The 11,003-nt window shown below is 37.3% G+C and overlaps 1 protein-coding gene across 1 annotated transcript; it reads left to right on the plus strand.

The window, feature by feature from the left end:
• Positions 1-487: 487 nt before the first annotated feature.
• On the plus strand, positions 488-6,479 carry LOC134661975 (lactotransferrin-like; the record flags this gene model as incomplete). The annotated part of the gene is made up of 5 exons (XM_063518207.1): positions 488-630; positions 3,283-3,340; positions 3,751-3,864; positions 4,517-4,658; positions 5,954-6,479. Coding segments are annotated over 5 exons (800 nt in total), but the record flags the coding sequence as incomplete, so codon positions are not given.
• Positions 6,480-11,003: the final 4,524 nt, after the last annotated feature.

Raw genomic sequence — 11,003 nt, forward strand, 5'->3', positions numbered from 1 at the left:
TGCGCGAATCGCGACGCGAAGCCGCGAACGCGAGTGTGGAGTCGATTTTCGCAGACAGCGAACTCGACTCCACACTCGCGTTCGCGTAGCATAGTCTAAGAGCGAATGGACCGTCGTTCCAAAACATCGCAAGTTCAAGTCTTGCCCGAAGCCGTGATATATTCATTTTTTTTTCTTTAATAAAAAAAACTGCCTACCCCTCTCAGCCCCCTAAAATCAGAAAAAGCGGTTTTGACTTATTCACAGTGTTAGTGATGGTCTGATGGTACTTGCTATAACTGTTCCATAGGTGCCTACAGCAAACGGTCTTTGAGAAAAACGCACTCAACCGATTTGCAAGACCCAAGTGATCTCATAAGAGCTCCGCGAACAGTTTTATGCGGAGTTCTAAAAATTGTCGTGCCTATCGCTTAGTAGACATATCTGTTTGATGATAAATTAGTTTACAGTTTATCTGTACTTGTGACTAAAATGCTCTTTGTTTCAGCCTACGTGTCGTTCGTGCGTACTGCGCAAGTGCTTGGCGTGCTAGATGACAAAGAATGCGACTACGCCAAGGCTGTGGGTGAATTCTTTGAAGGCGCCTGCGCTCCGGGCGCCCAGGACGCCTCGCACGCCCTCGGCCAATCGGTGAGTAGCCTTAGAAGCACTGTCGGGGTGTACAGTCGACGTCAAATATATGTTTTCGTTTTTTTGCCTTATGGCAAAGGAAGGTGCAAAAGTGTAAACATATCTTTGACGTCGACTGTACCAGACCGCGAGTTTTGAATTTCGAACGTTCGAATTTAAAAGCGAGTGCGAGTGGTCGAAAATACTCGTATACGAAAATTTGTCACGATTTTTTTCGCATGATCCTAATAATACCTATTTTTGAAAGTCACCATTCGACCGTGTAGTGATTGACTTTCGATGGTAAGGACTTAAAAAATATTTATATTTCAATCAAAAACTAGCTAATCTAATAAACACATAAAATCTAATAAATTAATTCCTTTCAGATATTTTTTTATTGGCGGCATATAATACAAATATGTGACTAAAATTGTGGATTCCTACTTTCTACTGATAGAATTGAATACGAGTGGTCAATACCACTCGATTCTCAAATTCTATCAGTACATAGATGGTAGTATTTCTATAGATGTGGCCTACCGCGTGCCCCCGTAAGGGATAGACATAGATGACGTCACAAACCCGGGGATACCATATAGTTAAAAATTACCCCAATATTATCAAATATTGGGGTAATTCTAATCACGTTCGCGAGTTGTTCGCCTACGTAAGACGCAGCGATAAATAAAATATCAATGGGCCAATTTTTTTTATTTTTATTTAGTAAACAAACAGCCTTTTACAAATAAGTCTTACAAAAATGACTAAAAATAGGCCTAGTTTCATACGTTACTAAGTTGACTATTACAATGAAAAGTAAATAGGTTACTTAATTATAAATTACCCGTAGGTATAGTTGTGAGTACAACACGCAAATAAAGTAAGAAAACAATGCAAAATATTTACTTGAAACAATTTTTCAATTACTAGTAAACAAAATATGACGAACTTTGTTCTTGAAAACGGACAAACTATGAACAAAAATGTCTATATCATTAAGCGATTCATTATACATATTACAAGTACGCATAAAGAAAGAATTTTTAGCATACTGTGTGCCACAGGAAGAAATAGAAAAGGTAGGTTTTCGTAATATGCTTTGAGCATACTTATTCGGCAGTTTTGCGTCGGTGCCCAGTTTCTCCTTCCAGTTGCTAAAATCCATTTAGCACGCGTGCCTGCATCTTGTGGAAATCTGGAGGTAATAAACGAAATATTCATTTTGTAATCTGTCGCTCTTATTGCAAAATTAAGAATTAGTGCCTGCAGCATATCAATTAGATTCTCTGAGTCGTGGCAAAACCCCCTATAACGTTAGAAAGAATCCGTAATGCTTAAATAAATATAATTTACATTCTAATTTAAACACAGTTCAATTTTATTGTTCGTATATGTCCAGTTCTGTAGCAAAATTATTTATAAAAATGTTATTAAAATAGAAAATACCCGAATTTTGGGGTAATTGTATGCATCAAGGGCTGGTATCCCTCGAATAATAGCAATGCGACTAAATTGAATACACGTTATTAAAAGGGTGACGGCTTACTGTCAATATGCGTACGTAATTTGGTCGGTTATCAGGAAATATTTATAGGTTAATTTTTTTACCCGAGTTATTATTTACTGTAAATGCTTTTTCTACTCAGATTTTAATTGATATAGATTGTAGGATGCTGTTACTAAGCATGATAATGTGATCGAAGTATAAAATACTGTATTTACCTGTGAAATGTTACGCTGTCCTGTTTTTGCCGGCAGTCACTTGTACAGCGCAAAACTGAGCAATTCACCGTATTTGTTGAATTGTTAAGTACCTACTACATGCACACGAAACACTGATTTCAATATTTTTCCTGATAATCTTTGCACTGTTCATATGTTTCACACCAATTTGACGTTTACGCATTGTTTGTATCCCACCATATACTACGGTGGGGAATAAAAAAATATGAGACTGTGACAAAGACAAACAATAATAGCGCTTTCTCTGCTACTTCTAGTGAAAGATACATAAGACTATCCCGTTCTGTCAGTTATCCCCACCACTCATGCCATGCCCTCGTATCAGTAGAATTTCAAAAATAGCATTTCATCGTTTTTCACTGATTTTCGAGTGACGAAATCGAATGGTCGAGATTCAAAAATCGGCCCCCAGCTCGATCGAGTGGAGGGCTCGCCGTACATCCATTAAGTAGGTAGGTACGCAGCTATGATAATACAGTAAATTTATACATTTAGCGTTTGCGTCAAATCCGGTAGTTCTGATTTTTGCAGACTTATTTATGATGTTGGCCCAATTAATAATCCAAGTTTGAGACCTCGAGCGCCGAACGCAACTTTATCAAAAATCGAAAAAACCACTAAAACTTCGGTTTTCTTTTAGATTTGGGCGATTATAACCCTCAGAGACCAGTTTGGTAGTACCTTTTCAGGCCGTTTTTAAAGAAGACTAAATTTGCTACAATACGACACTAGAATTATCACAGTAAATCGAACACTTTCCGAAACCGACTTGCCTTTCAAAGTTTTAAATTTTTTGAAATTTGTTGTCGTAGGCTAAGTAAGTGCAGTGAGTATGCCCTTTTGTCTTGACATTTTTCTGATATTTTTATCCACAAATAAATGCTTTGTTCTAAGAATTGTATTAAGAATGTGTCCTTTTCATTTCAGAACTACAACGTCACCAACCTCTGCAGTCTTTGCAAGTCTCCTAACGCCGCTAGCAACTGTAAGTTGTTTACTTTTTACCTACCCATCTGCATCTTGTTTTCCTATTGGTAAAAAAAGACAAAAATATATATATATATATGTATATATATATATATATATGTATATATATATATATATACCTATATTACCTATATAAAATAAATGATAAACAGTATATAAGTCAAGGTCGACAATGATTGTAATAGCATTTTAAACTGTTTCGTACGTTTTGCAGTGCCGGATTTCTGATTTTCCGCCTAGGTCCCCAAGGCCCGGGCTTAAGGGCCTAGGCAACCCAGCAATAGTTTTGAGATACAGAAAACCCCCTTCTAAGTGCCATACTGCCTAGGGGCTCTAGGTCACTAAATCTGGTCCTGACCTTTTGTTATTTAAGATTTTCTATTTTGTTTCATTTTTATTTTTTTGTAGTCACCTGCGGTTGGGACCACTCTAACAACCTGTATTTCGGCAACAACGGCTCCTTGTCCTGCTTGGCTAACAACGACGCGGACGTGATCTTCGTAGAGACCACCAATATTACTGGTAAGTATCACTGAGACCGTGCACGTACGTACACGCACCTGCCGGCCTAGCCATGGCACAGAATAAATAATAGTACTAAGTACAGAAGACTCACTCTCTAACAAAACGCGTCTGTTACGATCAGCACAGATATGGCCGCTAGGTGGCGACAGCGCCACGCGCGGCTTATGGCTTTCCCCAAAATTGGGCCTGAACGGATGTACTTTTAGCTACCTGTAGCAAAGCGACGAAATCGCGGAGTGAACCACGCCTGGCCATGGTGACAATCGCTTGCACTTCGCCATCGAATAGCTTTGTGTCTCTCTGTGATAGTTGCGTTTTGATCGCTATGGACTATGGAGCGTAAGCGATCGGCACGTTGGCTACGCGGCCAGTTCTCGCTTTTATAACTCTCGTACTTGCCTAACAGCACAAACTACTAAGAAGATACTACGTATCCTAACAACACCAACTTGGGTATAACGTAACAGTTCAAAGCCTACGTAGTCTTTATTATTTTATAATTTATTAGTATTACGAAGTTATTCCGCCATTAAATTTTATTGAAACGGAAATATTTACAGTGTCCGGCGAAACATTAGATGTAAAAACCCCCTATAACGCTACTGTCAACAGTGCTGCCATCTCTATTTCTAACCCGTAACCTCCACAGATTACCTGTCCGCCCTGAACCTGCAAGGCTCCCAGTTCCGCGCGATCTGCAGTAACAATACCTTGGCCCTCCAGAACGGAGTCAATGTGGATGACAACTGCTTGCTGGCTTATGTGGTGGACTCCGAGGTGTTGACTAGACGGTAAAATTAATGAAGATTTTAGTTCAAACTGGTTTTTCTGTGTAAGCCATTCCATTGAGATTTGGCTTAAAGGGCTGGATGTCATAAAATTCCCAAAACAAACAAGAATTTGACACTTTTATTAGGATTTACAGGTATAATCTATGCTGGCGCCATCTGAATACTTCGATCGGCTAACCCATTGTTGCTACTTTCTGCAGGGTGATTCTCTTGAAAGTAGCTCGTTCAATTTTTAGCCAAACCATAATCAACTCCTGGCATGTTTTGGATTTCTTGTGTGGCTGGGCCTTAGGACGATAGGGTTTTTTAAAGCGTAGTATCCGGAGTATCCCTAGTGCAGTTTTCTCATTTTAAGGGCTACTCTTAAACGGCCTGCGCGACCGGTGAAACCCACAAACCAAACACATACCACGCACCCACCGCCACTGAGGCCGGTCTATGTGTACGTATTTAATATTAATATTGTAGCGCCTTTTAGATGTCGCTTGGACTAATATTGATCTATTGTGGCAGCGATTTTGTGATTGTGACTTCCCATTGATTCTATAATTTTTTGGGCTGCAATAATCATGTAACTGATTTAAGTCCCTAAATAATATAGAGCTAAAGTCGGACCAATAAAAGTCTGCAGCGGATTTGATAGCCCACGCAGTGCAAGTGTTATTTATACGTCATAATTTCATAGAAGTTTGACGTTTTAAATAACACTTGCACTACGTGGGCTATCAAATCCGCTGCATACTTTTCTTGGTCTGACTCTAACTCTATTTTTTATATCCCAGAGACCCAATTTATGGATCTTGTACACATTTTGACCATGCAACTTTTTAAAATGGCATGTCATTTCAATACCTGGGATATAAAAACAAGGATTAACCGAATTAATAATCTAACCGAGGCCTCGTAACATATACTTTGAAGTAGCATCAGTGATTCGTTGGCGAAAGCATAACATTCTTATTAACATTGATCTTTACAGTTCGTCTAAGTTAACTCTGCGCCGATTTGTAAAAAGAAAGCGTAGCACTACCACTAGAGATGTCATATTTGTATTTAAAAAAAAACGTTAATTTAAATAGACTCTACAAACAAAATTTACTCTTTCTCTATACAATGTTGGCTTGGTTCAACTCTATTGTTTTAGTCTTAACAACCAATGTTGTAGTAGAAAAGGTGGCTGTTTTGGAAAATGTACGCGGAAAAATTCGATCTGTACAAAATAAAAATTTCGCGTTTCTTACTGACAGGCATATTGATTTGCCAGACTATATTGACAGTGTTTTAACCTATTGCAGACAAGACGAAGCCTACAACAGCATCAGCACTCTCCTCGACACCCTTGAAAAGTACTTCGGCTACGCCGCCTCATCAGGTACCCAGCATGTCAACATGGAGATCTTCTCGAGCTTCGATGGAACCCGCGACTTGCTCTTCAAGAACACCGCCGTTGGCTTCTCAGAACCCACCAGAGCTACGACCAACCAGCCAGCTAAGAACTACATCGAACTGTTCAGCCATTTGCAAGCCTGTACAGGCGCTGGTAATAACATTCCGGTCCCTGGATTGGCTAACAGGAGCTTCTATTCCGTTCTGACTCTGATTTTGTCTGCGCTGCTTACGCGTTTCATTGTTTATTAAGCTGTCAGCTCCGTTAGTTAGGGGTTATTGCAACTATTTTTGTCGGCCCTCTGATGGGGACAGAGTTTATGTTGTTTCCCTGTCCCTCTTAGCAGCAGAATAGCAGAAAGTGTCCGACGAAAGGATAGGTAATAACCCCTTTAGTCTATTAGATTTTTATGCAAATAGCGTCAAGTATTCTACAGCAGTCTACAGACTATCCAGGCGTTTGGCCATATTCCATATTTCTACTGCAGTAGGTACTTAATAATTGCACAAACCAAATTGCCGGATTATAATTTTATTGAACACATTTTCTGTACGATGTCAGAAATCGAAGATTTCTTGCTTGTATGGGTCACCGATGAACATCGGCATGGCAAATATAAAATATAGACTAACGTAATCCACTGGACGTTTGCTGAGTCAAGAGAAGTGGTACTAACCCACACCAAGCTACGTTCTGGGAGCGTTTACAGGTATGCGATTAAAAAAACTTGAGTTGCGTTTTCAAATAAATGTGTTTTAGATTATTGAATAATTTTACGGTTTAGTCTCACTTGTTTTACGACGCGTACACGATACACTGCCGTCGTGAACGCTGCTCGCACTGTTAGTCCTTGAGAAAGGAGACCTAGGCTCTCCGAAACATGTCGCGCGAGTGACTTAAAACAAGTGAGACTAAACCGTAAAATTATTCAATGTTAGTATGTCTCACAACAGTTTAAATTCGATTATTTTAGATTAATTTAGAGGTCTAATTACGTAGCCTGGTTTGTTTTAGTTATACATTAGGTAGGTACAATGATTTATTTTCATTTTAGTGAGTTTTGATGTAATCAAGGAGCAGGTAGACTATGAGAATGCTACTAATTTGTTTCTTTTACCTAGTTGTATGCATTTACAAAGCAAAGTATTTTGTGAACTTAATTGTTCAATTTAGAATTTTACACATCTACAGGGAAAATGTATATCAAACATGTGTCTAATGCTACTTTAATATGAGCTAAAATAAATGGGGTTTAAACTGCCACTGGCTCGAGATACTGGTTTATTTTAGAAAAGTTAAAAAATGGCCCTAACTAGCGCTTTAAAAAAAACGGATTTACGGTTTTTATCCACATTGAAATAGCACGTCTTAATATTATTTATTTCCTTGGTATACCTATTAATTTATTATAGTTATTTCGGTGGTAAAATATGATAGTAAAACTTGTAGTATTCATAATGTTTATCTTATAAGGTCTTGTTTATACTTCTTGTACGATCAAAACTGCCGTTCGCTAGACATTTATTTTAAGTAACTGGTAAGTTTTTTAAGTTCAATAACTTCAACATCTATGTAAAAAAAACTAAATTAATATTACATATTCTGTCACAGTTGAAATGAAATACAATTGAATACTACTGAAATACAACAACTGAATACCAACCTCCTTGAATACTGAATTTTTTGTAGGCGCAAAAACTAGATGGCGTTGTCAAATAAAGTTGAAAAGCCATCTAGCGACATTCCTAGTGCCATCACGATCATGGTGTAAGATATTTAATAAAATCAAGAACAGTTATGTACTTAATTAAGAAATAAAGTGTGATTGAATTTTTATCTTTTGTGAATAAAGTATTTTTTGTAGAAATGTGCGTTTTATTTATAACATTTTTCTATTATAGGGCAGAATCTGACGAACGAGAAATTGTATGGAAGCGGGTTCGTGTGACTCTTAATATTTTAAATAAAAAAATAAAATAAATGTCGACCTTTTTGTCTAAGTGTTCCATGCATTAACTCACTAAAACGTGCTTTTCGGTAATTAATTATGTACATTTATAATTAGTTATGTACTCGTATGTCACTTTCCGGTAATTATGTCATTTTTTTTCTACTCATTTGCTACAAATTCATTTCTACACTTAAGCTTTTTTCCTTTAATTTATGTAGGTATGTATGTTTTTTATTTACCTATGGGTCAGGACTTTTTTTTTATTTTTATAAAATAAAATTATTTATTATTATTAGGAGCCTGTAATGTCCCACTGCTGGGCAAAGGCCTCCCCCCACTTTTTCCAGTCTTCCCGATCCTGTGCAGTCTCTGGCCATTCCTTTAAAAATGAGTCTAGCTCGTCTCGCCATCGCCGACGTGGTTTGCCAACTCCTCGTTTTGAGCTGGGCTGCCACTCTGTGGCGATCTTGGCCCACAGCTAACTCGGCATTCGGCAGACATGACCAGCCCAGTCCCACTTTAGCTTGGCCGCTTTCCGAGCTACGTCGACTACTTTTGTTCTGGAGCGCAGCGTGGTGTTCATGGTGATAAAATAAAATAATGGATCGTAATTACAAGCCTTTTAATAGATATTACACCAGAATAATTATCCACCGCCGCCGTTAACACTATTATAAATGGTTCCTTTTTCTGGTACCCATGATTCTGTTGTTGTTGTTGATCTTGTTTTTTTTGTTGGTAATGTTGCTACTGTTGGCGTTTCTGGTGTTGTTGTTGATGCCGGTGTTGTAGGTGTTGTTGATGCCGTTGTTGCTGGTGTTGATGTTGTTGCTATTGTTATTGATGTTGTTAATACCGTTGTTTTTGATGTTGTTGGCGTTACAGATGCCGTAGTTTTTGGTGTCGGTGTTGTTACTGCTGCTGCTGCTGCTATTGCTGGTGCTGTTGTTACTGTTGTTGTTGTTGTTGGTGTAGTTTGTGCTTTTATTGTTGTTGAGGGTGTAGTTCTTACAACTTCCTTCGTAGTTAGTTCTTTGGTAGTTGTTTTAGTAATAGTTATTTTTGGCGTAGGTTTAGTTATTTTTTTAGTAACTACAGTAGTAGTAGTGGGAGTAGATTTAGGAGTTGAAGATGTAGGTGATTTTCCTGATTTTGAGTCAAGCAGTTGGTTAGCTGGATTTTTCAATGGTTGTTTTGTAGATGGATCATTTGGTCTATTTAAAATGACTCTGAGTATGCTCTGCGGGATCCAATGTCCAGGGTACTCGGACTCCACAGGGTTCGATATGAACACAAGGGGGTCGTTTTTAGTATCTTTCTGGATGGGAGCCGCTGCTACTATCGCAATCGCAAGTATTACACTTACAAACACTGCAACAAAACCATGAATAATGTAAGGTCAACCGAGTTAAATGTGTCTCTTGTGGTAAATGCGTCATTTGAAGATATCTTCGAAACACAACATATTATTGGAAATTAAACGAACTTACCTGTAAGTGAAGTTCATTTCAATTATATTAGCTGCACAAACTTCGAAATGATATATATAACTATGTAGTACGCGCTTATCATTTTAGCCTATTCCATGAATGTTACAGAGAGGCAAAGCCAAAATTAAAAATATGTATCTGATTTATGAACGTAACTCCTACGTTGAACGGTTCCCGCGCTGTCAACTGTCAATGTCATTTAGTTTAGAGTAACAAGCCAAGACATAACACTTTCACTGCCAGTAGCCCGCTAGGGTTCTCTATTCTTAGGTACTTATCGCTACAAAGCGGAAAAAACATATAGTATCCGCTATGCTTGTAGCTCACGCTGGCAGTGAATATGCCAATAGATGGAACAACTTGGCCCCCAATTCAGCAAAGCCAATATTACCATAACTTTGACAGGGATTATAGGTACACGAATCCCTGGTTGTCTCAGGACAACGTGGGTACTGGGTGGGATGGGTTATCATTTCGAAGTTTGTGCAGCTAATATAATTGAAATGAACTTCACTTACAGGTAAGTTCGTTTAATTTCCAATTATTATTACGCTGCACAAACTTCTTCAATGATATATATAACTATGTAGATGTTTAGAGATAAGTATTCAAAGTTTGTTTTGGCTTTGTATTATAACAATGAAATCGTTGATTAACAATGATTTATTATTTCATTTTAAATTGGGTACCTTTTTAGTTATCTGTAACTATTTCCAAAATATAGGTAGGTATGTATATTTAGTTTACAACATTATTTAGAGATCTAGTGATATCATTTCATCAAACTGTCTATCGTATAGTATATAGATAGTTGAAACAAAAATAATTTGATCCTTATTTAGTAATAGGTAAGTATTTTCATTTATACCACCAAATACCACATAAAAACTTAATTATTATAGGAATATCAAAGAAATCAAAGGATAGCATGAGATGCAATTATTGGCGAATACAACAACTAAGTATAAGCAACTCTTGGCAGTGTGTTGCTGGTTACACCTTTAAGTAAAACTTATTTTCTCATTTATCATAGTAAGGATTTACCAAAATTATTGGATGGAACCATGATTATGAAATTGAGAAATATCATTAAGTACAAGAATCACTCCACCTTGATGTTTTTCTTCCACTAATATTAACTCCTAAACGATTTACGGTTGACACCAACACATAACAGGTTAAATAGGTGGTGAAAATAAAAATAAATCTTTTAAGAATTGACTTAATCCCTCTACAAATCGTTTGGGAAGTGATTTTTTCATGATTTTGAGGGCAATAAATAATCACTAACAAGTTAATAACTACCATCACGAATATTATTGTTCATTATTTATATATAGGTAATCAATGTTTTACACCTCATTCAATTTAAAATTAGTGTTTTCCCTGAAAAAAATAATGCTATGGATAGCATGGGTTGCTGAAATTTATCAATCAGAATAACAGTAAAGTTTGATGTTTTATCAAGGACAGGGTTTTGCACGTTGTGTACAATCACAACAGCTAATAAAAGTGAT

The sequence above is a fragment of the Cydia amplana genome, unplaced genomic scaffold (genome assembly GCF_948474715.1).
Source record: "Cydia amplana unplaced genomic scaffold, ilCydAmpl1.1 scaffold_43, whole genome shotgun sequence".
In the NCBI taxonomy this organism is placed as follows: Eukaryota; Metazoa; Arthropoda; class Insecta; order Lepidoptera; family Tortricidae; genus Cydia; species Cydia amplana.